At 46.1% G+C, this 23,022-nt stretch overlaps 1 protein-coding gene across 1 annotated transcript in view; it reads left to right on the top strand.

Annotated features, from left to right (window-relative positions):
• LOC126127957 (bone morphogenetic protein 1-like) overlaps positions 1–23,022 on the top strand; it is a gene marked incomplete at its 5' end in the record, with an annotated part of 98,757 nt that overhangs the window by 59,650 nt on the left and 16,085 nt on the right. Inside the window, one exon of the mRNA XM_049915149.1 lies at positions 18,568–18,764. Coding sequence (XP_049771106.1) covers positions 18,568–18,764 — 197 coding nt within the window. The remainder of the gene's footprint in view (positions 1–18,567; positions 18,765–23,022) is intronic.

Here is a 23,022-nt window from a genome sequence, read left to right as displayed (position 1 = left end):
TATGGGGTGCTATTGGTTAACGTCTCGGTCACCTCGTGTTCGCATTGACGGCACTTTGAACAGTGGACGTTACATTTCAGATGTGTTACGACCCGTGGCTCTACCCTTCATTCGATCCCTGCGAAACCCTACATTTCAGCGGGATAGTGCACGTCCGGATGTAGCAGGTCCTGTACGGGCCTTTCTGGATACAGAAAATGTTCGACTGCTGCCCTGGCCATCACATTCTCCAGATCTCTCACCAATTGAAAACGTCTGGTCAATGGTGGCAGAGCAACTGGCTCGTCACAATACGTCAGTCACTACTCTTGATGAACTGTGGTATCGTGTTGAAGCTGCATGGGCAGCTGTACCTGTACACGCCATCCAAGGTCTGTTTGACTCAATGCACAGGCGTTTCAAGGCCGTTATTATTGCCAGAGCTGGTTGTTCTGGGTACTGATTTCTGAGGATCTATGCATCCAAATTGCGTGAAAACGTAATCACATGCCAGTTATAGTATAATATATGTGTCCAATGAATACCCGTTTATCATCTGCATTTCTTCTTGGTGTAGCAATTTTAATGGCCAGTAGTGTAGTTATGTCTTCCATTTTAGTCTGTTCCCTAATCCATTTATTTGCATTCCGGTCAGTCCTAGTAACTTGCAAGATGCTTCTCTCCATTGGTCGCTGAGTTATCCTCAAATTTCAAAAAAATGGTTCAAATGGCTCTAAGCACTATGGGACTTAACATCTGAGGTCATGAGTCCCCTAGACTTAGAACTACTGAAACCTAACTAACCTAAGGACATCACACACATCCATGCCCGAGGGAAGATTCGAACCTGCGACCGTAGCAGCCTCGTGGTTCCGTACTGAAGCGCCTAGAACCGGTCGAACACAGCGGTCGGCCCCTCAAATTTCGAATGGTGTTCGTGTTAAAAGACCATGCCTCACTGCGGGGGGTAAAAAGTGGCTATACGAACAGTTTGTAAAGGTCCCGTTTCATACACATTGAAAACTTCATTTTGAAATCTTATTTAACTTACCCAAGAGCACTCTAGACCATTTTTACTCTTCTATTTCTTTCTTTTGATATTCATCCAGTGATAATAGTTATCACTCGTCATATGTAATAAATTCTATTACAAATTCTTTTACGTGATTTTCAAAATGGGCGTAAATAAATATCTTGGTTCTAAGGCCAAGGAATATTTTCAGATAGTGAAACTCCAGCTAAAGCACAGTTCTTGGACCTCGAGAAGGCAACACACTACAAATAGATTTTCGTGAAACAGAACAGGCATTAATTTAGTGAGGGATTTGTGATTGCTAACTATTATTATAGTAAGAACTTACAGTAAGAACTTTTTAAGAATTCAGATTCCTTTCGCCAAAACTTACAGGAGTGCAAATAGACCATCCACGACGCTAGCAATGCAAACAAAAGTGACTTACGATGTACAATGACGGACACAAAAACAAATACAAAAAATATTGGTAGAAATAAGTAAACTAGGCACCCCATTGACTAATTGTATCCTGATTTGGTGAAGAGGTAATGCAACACAGTTTTTCTGAAAGCAGTTTGGTTTTATTCAGGATTCCAGTGCACCACATTATTCGCCACTCTTTTGCCTACAAAATCTACTTTTTCAACATAATCTCCGTTCGATGCGAAGCTCTTACACCATCTTAGTGAGAAGGCATGTATGCCCACGTGGTCTGCGTTGGAGCCAACGTCTTGCTGCATCAGTAACTCCCCCATCATCCACATACTGCTTCCTGCAGGGGACACCTTCATTGAGCCAAACAGATGAACTGTATGGTCTTCTGCAAGATGGTGGGGAATTCAGCGGGCACAAAACTTTGCGTACACCAACAGGTGGGCGAGTGTGTCACCACTGTCAAAAGAGACGGTCCAGCTGAGAAGCGAGGTGTTTAATAGTGATCCGTCGATCATCACGAATAAGAGTGTCTGCATGTTCCAACACTGCAGGAGTCACAGCAGTGTGCGGCCAGCCGGAACGTGTAAGATGTGTATATTTCTATTGTCTATTGTCACAGCACAATTTATGAAAGATGTTTATATTTTATTAATAGGATTAAAGCACTCGGTCTTCAGGCCACGAGTGGCCTACCGGGACCATCCGACCGCCGTGTCATTCTCAGAGGAGGATGCGGATAGGAGGGGCGTGGGGTCAGCACACCGCTCTCCCAGTCGTTATGATGGTATTCTTGACCAAAGCCGCTACTATTCGGTCGAGTAGCTCCTCAATTGGCATCACGAGGCTGAGTGCACCCCGAAAAGTGGCAACAGTGCATGGAGGCTGGACGGTCACCCATCCAAGTGCCGACCACGCCCGACAGCGCTTAACTTCGGTGACCTAGTACCTTCCGTCGCGGAAGTCGAACACGCAGCAGAACAAATGGGCGTGGTCAGCCCATAGAGGGCTCCGCCTCCGCAGCGGCTATTCCACGCAGCGAGGGCGCCACCGCTAAGCCACGTGCAGACAGTGGCCAATAGCCGCTCCCTCCGGTTTCGTATATAGGGAGCCGCTCTGCCCTAGTCCAGCCCCACCTTCTCCTTTTCCTTGAACACATCCACACAGTATATATTGTCCGCCGCCTTGATCCCCCTCACCCCCTGGTGTCTCCCTTCCTCTCCACCCTGAACCAGCTGCCGCGCCTTTAGTGTTGTGTCCCTCCCTCTCTCCATCTCCACACCCTCCATCTCCTTTCCCATCACAACTTCCACTGTCTACCCCTCCCGGATGATGAGCTTCGCCCTGACTTCTACCCTTCCTACCAACTCTAACCCCCTCTTCCTGCCTCCTCCTCAGGGCTCCCTCTCCTCCCACTCCCTCCTTCTGAGCGGCTTTCCCCTCTTACTCCCCCTCCATCTCTTGTGCCTCCTTTCAGTGTCTCTGCACTCCCGCCTGCCCTGTCTTCCCTTTTCCTCTCCTGCCCCATGTGTCTCCTGCCTCTTCATGAACCCACGGTTGCCCCTCCTCTCTTCATCCTGCCACTTCCCCAGCTGCCCAATGCTCACCCCTCCTTTTCCATCCTCTCTGACCTTTCCCTCAGCAGGTCCCACCTGGTAGTTTTATTCTTCGTCGTGTGTGCTCCAAGTAGGTTTTAAGTGTGTTGCTTCGGAGTGTTTTTAACACTGTCGCCAACTTTTAACCTGTGCATGCGCATTCAGTGTCTTCTCTGTGTTTTAAGAATCGCCAACTGTGTTTTTTTAACTTTCTGGTGACTTTTTAACTGTCCCCCATGAACGTCTACATTTCAGTGTATTTTTACCTCCATTTTCTCCCCTTACCCTGTTTTATGTTCCCCTTTTGTTATCTCCTTATGTATGTATCATTTTATTCTTGTTTTAGTTGTCGTGTCACTCAGCTGAAGAGTGGCGGATTGTGCCGCTGACAGCCCTCCCCTGCCCATATGGGGCAGGGGAATGAAATCACAATAAAGAAAGAAAAAAAAAGCCCTAGTCCAGCCAGTCTGGTACTCGCTCTGGATTTCGTTTCTATCTCGGCGGTACTGCGTTCTGGTCATTGCTCGTTGTTGACATTTGCCTGGCTCTGGTTCCGAGTGGATTTACGTTTGGTGTTTGGTGGTTTCCACAAGCCTCCATTGTTTATCTCTTCCTTGTTGCGTCGCTCATAGTCAGCCGTGGTCAGTTGTTGTCAGTTGTCGTTGGTCTGTCGTCCGACTCTCCTGTGTTTACCCGGTGGTGCGCCGACCGCGGTGGCCGTGCGGTTCTAGGCGCTCCAGTCCGGAGCCGCGCTGCTGCTACGGTCGCAGGTTCGAATCCTGCCTCGGGCATGGGTGTGTGTGATGTCCTTAGGTTAGTTAGGTTTAAGTAGTTCTAAGTTCTAGGGGACTGATGACCACAGCAGTTGAATCCCATAGTGCTCAGAGCCACTTGAACCATTTGAACCCAGTGGTGCATGCTCCCCCGCCGGCGGCTTCCCTGCCTGGCGGCTCCGATCCACAGCCCAAGGCGTTCCTGCTGTTGGTTGTGGTTACTACATTTGGCGATGAGGTAAACAGAACATAGGAGTATGGAAGAGAAATTACTCACTCTCTTAGAGCAACAGCAGCAGCTCATGCGACAGCAGCAGCAGCAGTTGGAGGTCTTACAGACCTCACTGTAGTTGCTCTCGGACAGGGTCAATAAGCGGGATTCCCTTCCACCTCTTTCCCCAGGTGCCCCGCTTTCAGACACGTTCCCACGTCCGCCGTCTTTCCCACCATTCAACGACGCAAAAGAGGATTGGGAAACGGGCCTGCATCGTCTGAAGCCCCAGGTGGCAGCGGTCGAGTCCACTTCCAGCTCCACTCCTTATCACCGTCGATGGGGCGCATTCTCCAGAGCACACCGCTGTCGAGATGCCTCGATGTCTGACGTCTCTATGGCGTCCGAACCATCGGTCGCCCCTCGACGTTGGCTTCTCGGCACACACTCGAGCTGACTGTCCCCATCGCTGGAAGACCTGTTCGCTCTGTAAGAAAGAGGGCCACCTTCGATCTGTCTGTCGTAGCTGCTCTACCCGCCCCCGTCCCGCCCCTGCGGACCAACAGGAGGCCGTCCATGCTTTACATGCAGTCGCCCCTCGGACCAACACATTGGCTCAAAAGTTATTCCTCACCCTATGCACCTTTAACGAGGACGTCCGTTTTGCAGGTCGATACGGGGGCCACAGTTTCTTTGGTCAATCTGACAATGTATGCACGTCTCGGGTCTCTAGAATTGTCCCATCCCTCTCGGAGGTTGGTCGCCCTCTCTGTGGGCAGTTTTCTGTCATGGCCATCTACAAAAATGTTCCCCGGCCCCTTATCCTATTTGTGGTGGACCATCCGTCGGCTTCGGACATTTTTGGACTAGATGCGTTTACACGGTTTGGCTTTTCCATTCAAGACGAAGTGCAGTTCGTTTCAACTACGGTTCCATTTCAGGACCTAGACGATCTGTGCGCGTCCTTTTCCTCCCTGTTTTCGGCAGACCTGGGCTGCACTTCCGATTTCCAGGCACACATCACTTTACTGCCGAACGCACGGCCTCGCTTTTGTCGGGCTCGCCCTATCCCGGTAGCTTTGTGTGCGGCCGTCAAGCAGGAACTCGATCAGTTCCAGGCTGCGGGGGTTATCGAGCCAGTACAATCGAGTGCCTGGGCAACGCCCTTAGTGGTCATCAAGAAACCCAATGGATCCCTTCGTCTTTGTGGGGATTTTGGGGCTACGGACAATGCTCAGTCTTTGGTCGAAACTTATCCCATTCCTCGACAGGAAGACCTTCTCGCTAAACTGGCAGGTGGCGAGTACTTCTCTAAGACTGATCTGGCAGAAGCCTATCACCAATTGCCGTTGGATGAGGAATCACAGGCCATCGTCATCATCAACACGCCTTTCGGTCTCTATAAATACAAGCGTCTTCCATTTGGCATTTCCTCTGCCCCTGCGATTTTCCAGCGGTATCTTGAGCAACTTATGCAACCAATACCAGCTTGTGTCAATTTCCTCGATGATATCTTAGTCACAGGGCGCACGCGCCAGGAACATTTGGGCAACCTCAGTACCTTATTTCACGCCCTGCAGGCTGCGGGTTTACGTTGTCGACTGTAGAAGTGCAGTTTTTTCAACCGTAAGTGGAGAACTTAGGACATTGGCTCAGTAAAGATGGTATTCGCCCTTCGGACCGCAATGTCGCAGCCATCGATGCCCTTCCCCATCCACAAAACTTATCCGAACTCCAGGTATTTTGGGGGAAAGTCAATTATTACTTAAAGTTCTTATCCCAAGCCGCCCACATCGCACATCGCCTAAATCGCCTGCGTCGCAAAGGGGTACCTTACATGTGGACTTCTGCCTGCGATCAGGCTTTCACCCACCTGAAGACGATGCTGAAATCTGCCCCTTGCCTGATGCCTTTCTCTCCTGATCGTCCCTTGGTGGTGGCGGCTGATGCCTCAGCGTACGGGATTGGGGCAGTCCTGGTACACAGGAATGAGGATGGGTCGGAACAACCTGTGGCATATGCATCCAAGACGTTAACCCCTGTGCGAAGGAATTACTCTCAGATCGAAAAGGAGGCTCTTGCCATTATTTTTGCAGTTCAGAAATTTCACATTTACCTGTTTGGGGCGCAGTTCACCCTCCTCACGGATCACAAGCCCTTAGTGTCGCTTTTCAGACCCCATTCGCACCTCCCAGAACGGACGGCTCAGCGTCTTCAGCGCTGGGCGTTGTTCTTGCGTAATTACACTTACACTATCCGCTATAAGCCCACCAGTCAACACACTAATGCAGATGCCTTGTCACGTGTCCAAGCAGGACCCGATCCGGCGTTCGACCAGCAGGAAGTCCTGTGCTTCCACATCGACTCTGCCCGCCGGGAGACTCTCGGTGGATTTCCTCTTACAGCCACGCAAATCGCCGCTTCCATGCGCAGGGACCCCATTCTGCGGCAAGTCTTCCGCAATGTGACCCATGGTTGGCCTCCCTACCTTACCTGACGTTTGAAAACTGACTTCAGCCTGTGGCGTCACGTCTCACACAGACTTTCGGTGATGGAGGGCGTCCTATTGTCCACAGACTCGGACGCCCATCGGGTGATCACCCCTCCTGACTTACGCCACTGCGTCCTGCACTTATTACACCGCGGACACTAGGGGATGTCTCGCATGAAGGCGTCGGCTCGACGACATGTCTATTGGCCAGGGATCGATGGAGACATTGAGCACCTGGTCCGTGGTTGCACAGTGTGTGCGCGTCATCAGGCTAATCCTCCACAATCTTTCGCGCCCTGGCCAACACCCAGCCAACCCTGGGACAGGATCCATCTCGATTTTTCAGGCCCCTTCTTAGGCTCCATGTGGCTCCTCATCATTGATGCCTATTCCAAATACCCATATGTGGTTCGCATGGCGTCCACCACCACTGACGCCACCCTCATCGCCTTGGCCCAGGTGTTGGCCATTGAAGGCCTTCCTCAGACATTGGTCACAGATAACGGGCTCCAATTCATGGCGTCCTCGTTCCTGACCTTCTGCTCTGCTAACGGTATCAAACACATTCGCTTTCCCCCCTTCCATCCTTCATCCAATGGCGCGGCGGAACGCCTGGTCCACACTTTCAAACAGCAGATGATGAAATCAGTGGGGCCGTCGGCCACCACCTCGCCCCTCACCTTGTTTCTAAGCACCTACCGCACTACACCGGTGGCCGGTCATAGTCCTGCCGAACTCCTTCACGGGTGACAACCTCGGACCCTCCTCCACCTGCTGACACCATCCCCTTCTGGGCCCCGCTCTCGCCCCTCCCGGCGCTACACCCCAGGCATGGCCGTGTGGGCCCGCTCCTATGGCAGCTTACCTGCATGAACGCCCGCTACGGTAACAGTGGCTCATGGGCGGCGAGTGACGACCACACAGACACACAGAGGGCTCGAGCGTCGCCACCATAACCAACTCCGCCCTTGGGCCCCTGCCTTGATTCCTCCCCCACCGCCTTCCCTGCTTCCTGGTGCGGACACGTCCCTCGAGGTGGAGCCCTTCCCTTCAACCTCCATCTCCTCGCCGGCTCTGCAGACACCCCTTCCTCCTCGTCGGGATATAGAGACGCCCACTGACCCCCTGCCCTCTGGTGACACCTTGATGGATGCCGCAGACAGTCTGCCCTCCCCTCCCCCAGTGGTCCCTCCGGACGTCTCACAGCCCATGCCCTCATTCCGCCCGCCTCGGCATCGCTCGGGGCATTTCCGCCCCTATGCACCAATTTTGGGGGGGCGGGGGGAGGGATCTAGTACCTTCCGCCGCGGAAGTCGAACACGCGGCAGAACAAATGGACGTGGTCAGCCCATTGAGGGCTCCGCCTCCGCGGCGGCTATTCCGTGCAGCGGCTCTCGCGCAGCAAGGGCGCCACCACTAAGCCACGTGCAGGCAGCGGCCAATTGCCGCTCCTTCCGGTTTCGTATATAGGGACCCGCTCTGCCCTAGTCCAGCCAGCCTTGTACTCGCTCTGGATTTCGTTTCTATCTCGGCGGTACTGCTTTCTGGTCGTTGCTCGTCGTTGACATTTGCCTGGCTCTGGTTCCGAGTGGATTTACGTTTGGTGTTTAGTGTTGTGGTTTCCACAAGCCTCTGTTGTTTATCTCTTCCTTGTTGTGTCGCCCATAGTCGGTCGTGGTCGGTTGTTGTCAGTTGTCGTTGGTCTGTCGTCCGACTCGTCCTGTGTTTACCCGGTGGTGCGTGCTTCACCGCCGGCGGCTTCCCCGCCTGGCGACTCCGATCCGCAGCCCAAGGTGTTCCCGCTGTTGGTTGTGGTTACTACAGGTGATCTCATGGGGACCGGTGTATCCACTGCGGCAAGGCCGTTGACTAATAGGATTAAGTAGGAATAATTAATATTTGTCATATTGGAAATAATTGTGGTAGCAGGGAATGTCTGCACCAAAGTATTGTTGGCAGGAGAGACCGCACATTGAATATAATTTTAAAAAGGATGGGTGAGACCGCGTATGGATACATTTTAAGAAAAGAGCGGGAAAGACGGCGCATTGATGCATTTTGTAATGGTAGCAGGGATTGTCTGCACCAGAAAGCATTGTTGGCGAGAGAGCCACCAGCTATGATTTACAAGAGATTATAAACGGATGTAAAGAGACATCAGCTAACTATTATCATAAGAGGAACTAATATTATTGAATTATTTTTTTGAGAAACTCAAGACTACTGAAGGTATGTTTTCGCAATGCTAGTTGTAAAATTATTGTAAAAAGTAAGTCCCATTTGAAAGTAGGTAAAATCATTTCATTCAGAATATAATTAACATTTGCCAGCAATATTGCATTTCTAATAATAATCCATCCCAAAAACCATCAACGTAAAACTTTTCAAAACTTTATTGTTGTCAAGAAAATGTTTAACTATGAATTACGTAACTTCAGTCAAATTAATTATAGAATAACGTCAGGTTTGCTATTAAAGAATAACGTCAGCTTTGGTAATAAATACAGCCACTTATTATGAAAGCCCACCAGCAGCTAATAGAGGATAGTAAAACAGAGTAAGTATATTCATGTCGCAGTTCGATGTAGCAGTCCGATGGCGATCCAGTAACAGTAAAAAAGGTAAGGAACAGTTTTGGGTTATTGCAGGTAACGACTGAGGGCCACGACGACGACACATTCTATGTTTCGTCGAAATAATCAGAAAATCACTTTTAATAAGCAGCATTTAAATTTGTATGCGAAGATTGCACTTATTGTTATGGAGAAAGAGAATTAATTTCAAAGGGAAGATTTCATTTGTTATTATTAAGCAAGAGATAGAAATCCTAAGGGAAGGTTTCATAGGTTATTGTAGAAGGGAAGGTAGCGCAACAAAAGAGATATAGAAAAGTCGGGAAGGTTTCACACGGGAGAACGGATAAGTTTGCGCGATCTTGTTGGATGAGCACAGATGCCTCACACAACGACTCGCCGTGCTTTTGTTCACTGCTAGGTCTCCATAGACATTCTGCAAGCGCTTATGAATACTTGGAATGCTCTGGTTTTTCTCTAGAGGACACTCAATGACAGCTCTCTGCTTGGAACGCACCTCCATTATGGACGCCATTTTGCAGGTATGTATAGGTCCGCCACTTATCGGAACTTCATGAAACTGTAGGCACTGAAACGGAATATTCCACGGTGTCCTCAACAAATTTCGTATTTTTCAATGTAAATTGGTCGAAGGCAACAAGAGTTCATTACTTATTGAATGTCTCTCGTATTACAAACAATTCGTCACTTTAAAAAAAGAAGTGTTAATTTCGGAGTTAACGGTAAAGAACTTTGGGAACCATTGCTGTAATGTAACCTCTGTGAAAAACAGAATACATGACGGTTTATGTGTTTGTGCAAAAGTTCGTACTGTGAAAGTTCTTTATTTACATGTGTTAGTCTGTACAGGGCTATTACAAATGATTGAAGCGATTTCATAAATTCAATGTAGCTCCATTCATTGACATATGGTCACGACACACTACAGATACGTAGAAAAACTCATAAAGTTTTGAAACTTCCTGGCAGATTAAAACTGTGTGCCCGACCGAGACTCGAACTCGGGACCTTTGCCTTTCGCGGGCAAGTGCTCTACCAACTGAGCTACCGAAGCACGACTCACGCCCGGTACTCACAGCTTTACTTCTGCCAGTACCTCATAAAGTTTTGTTCGGCTGAAGCCGCACTTCAGGTTTCTGCCGTCAGAGCGCTCGAGAGCGAAGTGAGACAAAATGGCGACAGGAGCCGAGAAAGCGTATGTCGTGCTTGAAATGCACTCACATCAGTCAGTCATAACAGTGCGACGACACTTCAGGACGAAGTTCAACAAAGATCCACCAACTGCTAACTCCATTCGGCGATGGTATAGGCAGTTTAAAGCTTCTGGATGCCTCTGTAAGGGGAAATCAACGGGTCGGCCTGCAGTGAGCGAAGAAACGGTTGAACGCGTGCGGGCAAGTTTCACGCGTAGCCCGCGGAAAATTGGCTCATGCCACAACTGGAGACCGACAGCGCCGACTTCATCTTTCAACAGGATGGTGCTCCACCGCACTTCCATCATGACGTTTGGCATTTCTTAAACAGGAGATTGGAAAACCGATGGACCGGTCGTGGTGGAGATCATGATCAGCAATTCATGTCATGGCCTCCACGCTCTCCCGACTTAACCCCACAGAAGGAAATCTCATAGGGTTATGTGAAAGATTCAGTGTTTTAAACCTCCTCTACCAAGAAACGTGCCAGAACTGCGAGCTAGCATCAACGATGCTTTCGGACTCATTGATGGGGACATGCTGCGCCGAGTGTGGGAGGAACTTGATTATCGTCTTGATGTCTGCCGAATCACTAAAGGGGCACATATCGAACATTTGTGAATGCCTAAAAAAACTTTTTGAGTTTTTGTATGTGTGTGCAAAGCATTGTGAAAATATCTCAAATAATAAAGTTATTGTAGAGCTGTGAAATCGCTTCAATCATTTGTAATAACCCTGTACTTAAATTGCTGAATGACGGAGACCCACAATATCCTAACGCAACGCAATCTGACTCTCAAAAAAAAAAAAAAAAAAATAACCTGACTTCAAATAATTAATTCAGAAGAATGGCCCTGACTAAAAAGAAATCCTAACAAAAACCTACGTATTTCATTAAGCACTTACCTCACAAAAATCTTCATTACGCGAAGTACTGCAATACAGCGAGCGTCAATACTACCAGCTAAATAAAAGATTCCAACTACTAAAACCAGTAACTACTAATAGGCATGTGGTTAGCAAAGGAAAGATTTTGTTGCAAACCAAATAATTTGTTTTTTTTTTTTACCTTAATAATGTGAAATCCAGTTGAGACCGAATATAAATCGTCATTGACATCTAGTACAAAGATATATAATCATGAACATTATTCAGTCTCCAAGTCAAACATGTACAGATCGTTAGCCTACGCTACCACTTCAGACCTCTACCCTCCATCAATGCTAACTTCTCACATCTAACATCCATCACCGATGGCTGTTCACCTCAAACTGCCCAACAGTACTTCCATCACTGATGGCGACTAACATAATCATGAATATTATTCAGTCTCCAATTCAAACATGTACAGATCGTTAGCCTACGCTACCACTTCAGACCTCTACCCTCCATCAATGCTAACTTCTCACATCTAACATCCATCACCGATGGCTGTTCACCTCAAACTGCCCAACAGTACTTCCATCACTGATGGCGACTAACTTCCAACTGCCAACATTACTGGCGATTAACTTCCAACAACGAGTCCAACCAGCCACAGAGTCTCTTACAAAGAAAGCGCAGTCAGAGATCCAATGCAAAGCGCTACACAGTGCTGCCAACACAGAAGCAGCCCACTTACAACTGGAAATCGCACGACGAACAGCTAGGGTAGCATGCGAGGCTATGACGTCATCAGAGGCACTCTCAGTCCCCCTTTCATGCAGATCTTCGCTAAGACATACTTGAAGAAAACTGTAGAATCTCTGTCTCGCCGAACTGAGAGCATTGTCTACTTCTGTATCTACATACACACTCCGCAAGCCACAGTACTGTGCCTGGCGGAATGTACGCTGTATCACTACTAGTTATTTCCTTTCCTGTTCCACTCGCAGATAGAGCGAGGGAAAAGCGAACTGTCCGTAAGCCTCCTATGAACCCTAATTTCTCGGATCTTATCCTCGTGCTCTTTACGCGAAATGTATGTTTGCAGCAGCAGAATTGTTTTGCAGTCAAACGCCAGTTCTCTAAATTTTCGCAATAGTGTTCCTCGAGAAGAACGTCGCCTTCCTTCCAGGGATTCCCATCTGAGTTCGCGAAGCATCACCGTAACATTTGCCTGGATGTCTTCTTGTAATCTGATCTGACACGGATGCAGTACTCAAGAATGAGTCGCACTAGCGTCTTATATTCATACCACACTTCCCTGAAATTCTCCCAATAAACTGAAGACTATCATTCGCCTTCCCTACCACAGTCCTCACATCCTCGTCCCATTTCAAATCGCTTCGCTACGCACAAAAATTTAAACGACGTGACTCTACTAATTCTGTATCCGAATATTACGGGTTTGTTTTTCCTACTTACTCGCAATAACTCACATTTTCCTATATTTAGAGCTAGCTGCCGTTCTTCACAACAACTATAAATTTTGTCTAAGTCAACTTGTATCCTCCTACAGTCACTCAACTTCAACACCTTCCCTTACACCACGGCATTAGCTGCATACAACCGCAGATTGCTGCCCACCCTGTGTATATAGAGAATAACGTTTGACGATGCCATTACGGCTCCAGTATATTAGGACATGTTTTTATAAAACAGACCTGAAGATGGTCATTATAGACCGGAACTGTTAGTCTGATAACAAAAAATTTGTGGCCACAGACATGAAGTAAAGGAAATCCATTCCATATCTCCGTATTAGTTACGCTATCTACCCATATGAACTTCAGCATTCTTCTGTAGCACCACATTTCAAAATCTTCTGTTCCTTCTTGCCTAAACTGTTTGACGTCCTTGTTTCACTCCCGTACATACTTACGCTCCAGAAAAATACCTTCACAAAAAAATCGTAACACTTAAGTCTATATGCAGTTGAAATAAGCAGTTCACGTAAAATGCAAAAAACTGGCGATTTCTCGAACTGGGGAACAATCAAGAAAGGGTTGCCGCAAGGTTCGGTCTTGGGTCCTCTGCTGTTCTTGATATATATTAATGACTTGTCATTCTATATTCACGAAGAAGCAAAGGTAGTACTTTTTGCCAATGATACAAGTATAGCTATCACACCCAACAGACAAGAATTAACTGGTGAAATTGTAAATGATGTTTTTCGGAAAATCATTAAGTGGTTCTCTGCAAATGGGCTCTCATTAAACTTTGCTATTAGGGTCATTGCAAATTTTGGCGATATACATCTGAGTAAATTAGCTTACCATGCCTATTTTCATTCTCTGCTTTCCTATGGGATCATATTCTGGGGTAACTCATCATTGAGTAAAAGAGTGTCCATTGCACAAAAGCGTGTAATCAGAATAATTGCTGGAGCTCATCCAAGATCATCCTGCAGACACTTATTTAAAGAGCTAGAGATCTTCACTGTAGCCTCACAATATATACATTCACTTATGAAATTTGTTATTAACAATCCGAACGAATTCAAAAGTAATACCAGTGTACATGGCTACAACACTAGGAGAAAGGATGATCTTCACTGTTGTTGTTGTTGTTGTGGTCTTCAGTCCTGAGACTGGTTTGATGCAGCTCTCCATGCTACTCTATCCTGTGCAAGCTTCTTCATCTCCCAGTATCTACTGCAACCTACATCCTTCTGAATCTGCTTAGTGTATTCATCTCTTGGTCTCCCTCTACGATTTTTACCCTCCACACTGCCCTCCAATGCTAAATTTGTGATCCCTTGATGCCTCAAAACATGTCCTACCAACCGATCCCTTCTTCTAGTCAAGTTGTGCCACAAACTTCTCTTCTCCCCAATCCTATTCAATACCTCCTCATTAGTTATGTGATCTACCCACCTTATCTTCAGCATTCTTCTGTAGCACCACATTTCAAAAGCTTCTATACTCTTCTTATCCAAACTAGTTATCGTCCATGTTTCACTTCCATACATGGCTACACTCCATACAAATACTTTCAGAAACGACTTCCTGACACTTAAATCTATACTCGATGTTAACAAATTCCTCTTCTTGAGAAACGCTTTCCTTGCCATTGCCAGTCTACATTTTATATCCTCTCTACTTCGACCATCATCGGTTATTTTACTCCCTAAATAGCAAAACTCCTTTACTACTTTAAGTGTCTCATTTCCTAATCTAATACCCTCAGCATCACCCGACTTAATTCGACTACATTCCATTATCCTCGTTTTGCTTTTGTTGATGTTCATCTTATATCCTCCTTTCAAGACACTGTCCATTCCATTCAACTGCTCTTCCAAGTCCTTTGCTGTCTCTGACAGAATTACAATGTCATCGGCGGACCTCAACGTTTTTACTTCTTCTCCATGAATATTAATACCTACTCCGAATTTTTCTTTTGTTTCCTTTACTGCTTGCTCAATATACAGATTGAATAACATCGGGGAGAGGCTACAACCCTGTCTTACTCCTTTCCCAACCACTGCTTCCCTTTCATGCCCCTCGACTCTTATAACTGCCATCTGGTTTCTGTACAAACTGTAAATAGCCTTTCGCTCCCTGTATTTTACCCCTGCCACCTTCAGAATTTGAAAGAGAGTATTCCAGTTAACGTTGTCAAAAGCTTTCTCTAAGTCTACAAATGCAAGAAACGTAGGTTTGCCTTTTCTTAATCTTTCTTCTAAGATAAGTCGTAAGGTCAGTATTGCCTCACGTGTTCCAACATTTCTACGGAATCCAAACTGATCTTCCCCGAGGTCGGCTTCTACCAGTTTTTCCATTCGTCTGTAAAGAATTCGCGTTAGTATTTTGCAGCTGTGACTTATTAAACTGATAGTTCGGTAATTTTCACATCTGTCAACACCTGCTTTCTTTGGGATTGGAATTATTATATTCTTCTTGAAGTCTGAGGGTATTTCGCCTGTCTCATACATCGTGCTCACCAGATGGTAGAGTTTTGTCATGACTGGCTCCCCCGAGGCCATCAGTAGTTCAAATGGAATGTTGTCTACTCCCGGGGCCTTGTTTCGACTCAGGTCTTTCAGTGCTCTGTCAAACTCTTCACGCAGTATCTTATCTCCCATTTCGTCTTCATCTACATCCTCTTCCATTTCCATAATATTGTCCTCAAGTACATCGCCCTTGTATAAACCCTCTATATACTCCTTCCACCTTTCTGCCTTCCCTTCTTTGCTTAGAACTGGGTTGCCATCTGAGCTCTTGATATTCATACAAGTGGTTCTCTTCTCTCCAAAGGTCTCTTTAATTTTCCTGTAGGCAGTATCAATCTTACCCCTAATGAGACAAGCCTCTACATCCTTGCATTTGTCCTCTAGCCATCCCTGCTTAGCCATTTTGCACTTCCTGTCGATCTCATTTTTGAGACGTTTGTATTCCTTTTTGCCTGCTTCATTTACTGCGTTTTTATATTTTCTCCTTTCATCAATTAAATTCAATAATTCTTCTGTTACCCAAGGATTTCTATTAGCCCTCGTCTTTTTACCTACTTGATCCTCTGCTGCCTTCACTACTTCATCCCTCAGAGCTACCCATTCTTCTTCTACTGTATTTCTTTCCCCCATTCCTGTCAATTGTTCCCTTATGCTCTCCCTGAAACTCTCTACAACCTATGGTTCTTTCAGTTTATCCAGGTCCCATCTCCTTAAATTCCCACCTTTTTTCAGTTTCTTCAGTTTCAATCTGCAGTTCATGACCAATAGATTGTGGTCAGAATCCACATCTGCCCCTGGAAATGTCTTACAATTTAAAACCTGGTTCCTAAATCTCTGTCTTACCATTATATAATCTATCTGATACCTTTTAGTATCTCCACGATTCTTCCATGTATACAACCTTCTATCATGATTCCTAAACCAAGTGTTAGCTATAATTAAGTTGTGCTCTGTGCAAAATTCTACCAGGCGGCTTCCTCTTTCATTCCTTCCCCCCAATCCATATTCACCTACTATGTTTCCTTCTCTCCCTTTTCCTACTGACGAATTCCAGTCACCCATGACTATTAAATTTTCGTCTCCCTTCTTCACTATTCAAGGTTAAATCTAACTTTGGCTCAGAAGGGGCTAAATTATGCTGCCATGAAAGTCTTTGGTCACTTACATAATAGCATCAAAGGTTTGACAGATAGCCACATAGCATTTAAAAGGAAATTAATAGAATTTCTTAATGGCAACTCCTTCTACTCATTAGATGAATTTTTGGATATAATAAGTGGGTAATTTCCCTAACCCCCACAACAAAAATTAAAAATATTAAGTGTCATGTAATATTTTGTGTTATGTAATATCTTGTATAGACACCTTTTATTAACCTGACACGTTCCACATCATTACTCAGTGTCGTATTCATGATCTATGGAACAAGTACTAATCTAATCTATGCAAAGTTAACAAATTTCTTTTCTTCAAAAATGGTTCAAATGGCTCTAAGCAATATGGGACTTAACATCTGAAGTCATCAGTTCCCTAGACTTAGAACTACTTAAACCTAACTAACCTAAGGACATCACACACATCCATGCCTGAGGCAGGATTCGAACCTGTGACCGTAGCAGCAGCGCGGTTCCGGACTGAAGCGCCTAGAACCGCTCGGCCATCTGTTCTTCAGAAACGTTTTTCTTGCCATTGCCAGTCTATGTTTTATATCCTCTTCACTTCGGCATCAACAGTTATTTTACTGCCCAAACGGCAAAACCTTACTAATGGACCAAGTGTCTCGTTTCCTAATGTAATTCCCTTAGATAATCCGATTTAATTCGATTACATTTCTTTATCTCCGTCTTGTTTTTGTTGTTGTTCGTATTATGTCCTCTTTCGAAGACATTGTCCATTCCGTTCAACTGCTCTTCAAAGTCTTCTTATCTCTGGCAGAGTTACAATGTCATTGACAAATCTCAAGGTTTTCTACTACAAATTTATCTTTACTGCCTGCTCAGGGTACAGATTGAAAACATCGGAAATAGGCTACAACCTTCGACCATAGATACTAGTAGACTGGCCTTGCTGTGCAGAAGCTATAGGGCTGGTGTGGCTCCAACATAAACCACGTGACTGTTGGCAAAACGTGGCGGGATTTCAAATCAGCGGTTTGCCGTCCTATGTTTGTATCGTATTTTACCCACATTTCTCAGTTGACTGTCAAACGCTTCCAACAAAAATTACTTTTTTATTTGCGAAAAATTATGTCAGAACTACATTTGACCTGATTTTTGTTCACAGTACCATTTATAAAATCTAACAAATACATCAAACGCCCCTCTGGTGGGCAGCGGGACGAAATTACTATAAACGATCAATTAAAGTAAAATGTCGTTAAATTCTTTTAAACAGTAAGAGTGGGCTCGTGTAAAAGCTTTAAACATTGGATTCGCCGCGTTTTGAGCTCTAGTCACTTATAAAAGAAAATGGGATATGGGAATTATGTCAACTATAGGTGCCAAAATTGTCGACTTTAGGAGCAGGTCCATTTTAGAGTATCAATTTTAGGCGCACTTCAAAGGTTCAGTTCCTACTATTTTTACAAAAGTTTAAACTATTAGTTTAAAAAAATTATATTTTACATGAAAGGTGAGACTTTGAAGTTTCAGAAAATAATTTTGGATCCTACATTTATTTAATAGTATTAGAAGGTAGAAAAAAATTCTCTTCATGTGTCGACCATAGGTTATTATATTATAATTTCACTTATATATACAAAAAGGCGCATATGTGCAGATGGCTTAAAGTTTTTCCGTTTCAGGGCCTGTATCCAAAGCTGCCTTCGATTTTCATCTTTAGGGAACCTATGCGTAGGAACGAGAAATAGTTATACTTACTTCTGTAACCGAATTATCACAGATACTTTCCAAAATGTAATATGAGTCTGACTTTACAGGCATCACTCTCAACACTTTAATTTACGTGATACTCTATTTCAAGTGTAAAAAACATATAAAAGTCACGTCAGCAGATTTCAATAAACGCATCTGCACTATCATAGAACCACACGTGAAATGTAATGCCATTTCCCCCGACAAAACGCTGAGTACAGCCATAAGCGCAACACGAAACAACCAAGTTTTGCCAACATTCACGTGACTTTAGCCCAGAGATGTTGGAGCCACGAAAATGACGTCAGGGCCAGTCTATTATATTTATGGTCGAAGGCTACAACCCTGTCTCACTTCCTTCTTGACCACTGCTTCCCTTTCACGCCACTCTACTCCTATAACAGCCGACTTGTTTCTATATAAGTTGCAAATAGACTCCACTCCCTGTCTTTTACTCCTTTTTTTATACGGCGCGCTCGTAACTTGCTGCCGCTACTGCGACATCTCCGACGGCTGTTTTTGTGGCCTTGTTGTGCAGGAACGCAACCTGGTGGCAGACGACAGCCAGCTGTGGCCGAACGCGACGCTCTACTACGAGGTGTCGTCAGAGTTCACCGCAGCGCAGCGCAAGGCGCTGGAGGCCGCCATCGCAGACCTGCAGAAGGAGACGTGTGTCCGCTTCCGGCGGCGCACCACGCAGCGCACCTACCTGCTGCTGAGGAACGCCGGGCGCGGGTGAGTCGCCACGACCGCTGCTGGCGCACCTACTATCCAGATAGGGGTCAACCTACAGCTGCGATCGCCTCGTGTTTTCACTCTCCACAAGTCAAACCAACCTGTCACCAACCGGTATTGCCCTTCTTCATATTACACTCCTGGAAATTGAAATAAGAACACCGTGAATTCATTGTCCCAGGAAGGGGAAACTTTATTGACACATTCCTGGGGTCAGATACATCACATGATCACACTGACAGAACCACAGGCACATAGACACAGGCAACAGAGCATGCACAATGTCGGCACTAGTACAGTGTATATCCACCTTTCGCAGCAATGCAGGCTGCTATTCTCCCATGGAGACGATCGTAGAGATGCTGGATGTAGTCCTGTGGAACGGCTTGCCATGCCATTTCCACCTGGCGCCTCAGTTGGACCAGCGTTCGTGCTGGACGTGCAGACCGCGTGAGACGACGCTTCATCCAGTCCCAAACATGCTCAATGGGGGGCAGATCCGGAGATCTTGCTGGCCAGGGTAGTTGACTTACACCTTCTAGAGCACGTTGGGTGGCACGGGATACATGCGGACGTGCATTGTCCTGTTGGAACAGCAAGTTCCCTTGCCAGTCTAGGAATGGTAGAACGATGGGTTCGATGACGGTTTGGATGTACCGTGCACTATTCAGTGTCCCCTCGACGATCACCAGTGGTGTATGGCCAGTGTAGGAGATCGCTCCCTACACCATGATGCCGGGTGTTGGCCCTGTGTGCCTCGGTCGTATGCAGTCCTGATTGTGGCGCTCACCTGCACGGCGCCAAACACGCATACGACCATCATTGGCACCAAGGCAGAAGCGACTCTCATCGCTGAAGACGACACGTCTCCATTCGTCCCACCATTCACGCCTGTCGCGACACCACTGGAGGCGGGCTGCACGATGTTGGGACGTGAGCGGAAGACGGCCTAACGGTGTGCGGGACCGTAGCCCAGCTTCATGGAGACGGTTGCGAATGGTCCTCGCCGATACCCCAAGAGCAACAGTGTCCCTAATTTGCTGGGAAGTGGCGGTGCGGTCCCCTACGGCACTGCGTAGGATCCTACGGTCTTGGCGTGCATCCGTGCGTCGCTGCGGTCCGGTCCCAGGTCGACGGGCACGTGCACCTTCCGCCGACCACTGGCGACAACATCGATGTACTGTGGAGACCTCACGCCCCACGTGTTGAGCAATTCGGCGGTACGTCCACCCGGCCTCCCGCATGCCCACTATACGCCCTCGCTCAAAGTCCGTCAACTGCACATACGGTTCACGTCCACGCTGTCGCGGCATGCTACCAGTGTTAAAGACTGCGATGGAGCTCCGTATGCCACGGCAAACTGGCTGACACTGACGGCGGCGGTGCACAAATGCTGCGCAGCTAGCGCCATTCGACGGCCAACACCGCGGTTCCTGGTGTGTCCGCTGTGCCGTGCGTGTGATCATTGCTTGTACAGCCCTCTCGCAGTGTCCGGAGCAAGTATGGTGGGTCTGACACACCGGTGTCAATGTGTTCTTTTTTCCATTTCCAGGACTGTAGTTCAGTAGTCCTGTTTGCTGTAAGGCCATTCACTTGATCAATATACTAGGATGAGTCGCAAGAGCGTCCCGGAAACAATCTCCTTTCTAGACTGATTGCACTTCCCCAGTACACACACTAACAATGGGAGGCCACGACGTTTGGAACGCGGATTTACTGCAAACTTCGTACACTCGTAGTACTCCATGAGGACAACAAAATGTGTAAGCAGTAGCGCGTACTTCTCAAGCGTTACTGAGGAAATCGCAAGATAACTTCAGTCGTCAAATATGTATCTGTGCGCGGCCAATTTTACCATGAAGCGGTTACAGCAGAGTGGTGCCGGCACGGTAGCTCAGCGTGTTCGGTCAGAGCGTTAGTTACCCTTTGTAATAAAAAAAAACTGAGCGAACGGATCAACAAACAAGCTGAACGGGTGTCATCGAACGTCCGCCCTGAAAAAAATCAACGAACAATACACAAAAAAATCTTTTTTTAATTTTTTTTTAAATGGTTGGCGTTCAAGCCGCTAGATCAGTTCCGTTCGTCAGTTTGTTTTTATTTATTTATTTTCAACACAGTCATTTTCTTTACTGTTTATATTACAATTGATATAATGGGAAAAATACGTGTAATCGGATAAACTTTTATTAAAATTGCAATGTTATTTGGCAGTCTACTAATTTTTATTATCACAAATAATATAATATTCATAACTATCGACTAGTAAACGACCAAGCGCATGAAGTGATACTAAAATGTATTTTTTTCTTTACTATTTATATTACAGTTGATATAATGGGAAAAATACATGTAATCGGATGAACTTTTATTAAAATTACAATGTTATTTGGCAGTCTACTAATTTTTATTATCACAAATAATATAATATTCATAACTATCGACTAGTAAACGACCAAGCGCATGAAGTGATACTAAAAATGTATGCTTGTCCGTGTCTTCAAAACTGTTCGTATTTAATCGAAAGAGAACGAGAAATTGCTTCTCGGAAGACGCTATTAAAATACACTCGATACTGAAAAACCAGTTATCAGCGCCTATTTTTAAGGAAATACTGCGTTATGCATGGTTTGCTTCCAAATTATCGTCTGAAAGAGAGGTTTTTGAAAATGTTAGCGAGGTTTGTTTTGCCACGGAAAACGTCAAAAGACCTTGAGTATGCGGAAACATAGCATTTATTCAATGCAGCTGGTGCCGTTTAACTTTATGTTTTCCATGTTTTTACGAAAAATACCTTCCTGCAACTTGTACTCGTAATGTCGAAAGCGACGATTAATTGTACATCTTTCGAAAGCCGTCTGTGCCGGTCAAAACTTGGAGGTAACAAGTCGTTTCGGGCTCCTTCCAGGTATATTGGATTTCTCAAATCGCCGGCCGCTGTGGCCGTGCGGTTCCAGGCGCTACAGTCTAGAGCCGCGCGATCGCTACGGTCGCAGGTTCGAATCCTGCCTCGGGCATGGATGTGTGTGATGTCTTTAGGTTAGTTAGGTTTAAGTAGTTCTAAGTTCTAGGGGACTGATGACCTCAGATGTTAAGTCCCATAGTGCTCAGAGCCATTTGATTTCTCAAATCACGGTCAAGCATCATTTTCAGTATCACTTTATGCGTTTGGTCGTTTACTAGTCGATAGTTATGAATATTAGATTATTTGTGATAATAAAAATTAGTAGACTGCCAAATAACGTTGTAAATTTAATAAAAGTTCATCCGATTACACGTATTTTCCCCATTATATCAATTGTAATATAAATAGTAAAGAAAATGACTGTGTTGAAAATAAAAAAAAGACGAACGGGACTCGATCCAGTGATTACGGGCCTTGAACGCTAACCACTCGGCTGCCGCAGCTTCATGGTACAAATGGCCACGCACAGATATATATTTGACGACCGAAAGTATCTTGCGATTTTCTCAGTAACACTTGAGAAGTACGCGCTACTGCTTACACATTTTGTTGTCCTCATGGAGTACTACGAGTGTACGAAGTTTGCAGTAAATCCGCGTTCCAAACGTCGTGGCCTTCCCTTGTAAGACAAAAAAGAAAACGACGCACCGCGAAGGAATTATACGAATGGGATGGAAACCGGTAAATGTGATGTACACACATAGACAAACAAATGATTAAAATTTCAGAAAAACTGGATGAGTTATTCAAGAGAAGGAGCTCCACAAACAGAACAAATCGATAGCGCGTTGGTCCATCTCTGGCCCTTATACAAGCAGTTATTCGGCTCGTCATTGACTGATTAAAGTTATTGGATGTCCTCCTGAGAAATATCGTACCAAATTCTGTCTAATTGGCGCCTTAGATCGACAGATTCCCGAGATGGTTGGAGGGCCCCGCCCATTATGCTCCAAACGTTCTCAATTCGGGAGACACCTGGCGACCGTGCAGACCAAGGGAGTGTTTGCCAAGCACGAAGGCAAGTAGTAGAAACTCGGCCGTAACCTTGCTGATATGTAAGCCCAGGATGGCTTGCCATAGAGGGAAACAAAACGGGGCGAAGAACATCGTCGGCTTAATGCTGCTCTGTAAGGCCAGCCGGAGTGGCCGAGCGGTTCTAGACGCTTCAGTCTGGAACCACGCGACCGCTACGGTCGCAGGTTCAAATCCTGCCTCGGGCATGGATGTGTGTGTCGTCCTTAGGTTAGTTAGGTTCAAGTAGTTCTAAGTTCTAGGGGACTGATGACCTCAGAT

This window comes from Schistocerca cancellata, chromosome 1, assembly GCF_023864275.1.
Source record: "Schistocerca cancellata isolate TAMUIC-IGC-003103 chromosome 1, iqSchCanc2.1, whole genome shotgun sequence".
Lineage (NCBI taxonomy): Eukaryota > Metazoa > Arthropoda > Insecta > Orthoptera > Acrididae > Schistocerca > Schistocerca cancellata.
This window is presented reverse-complemented; position numbering and strand designations above follow the sequence as displayed.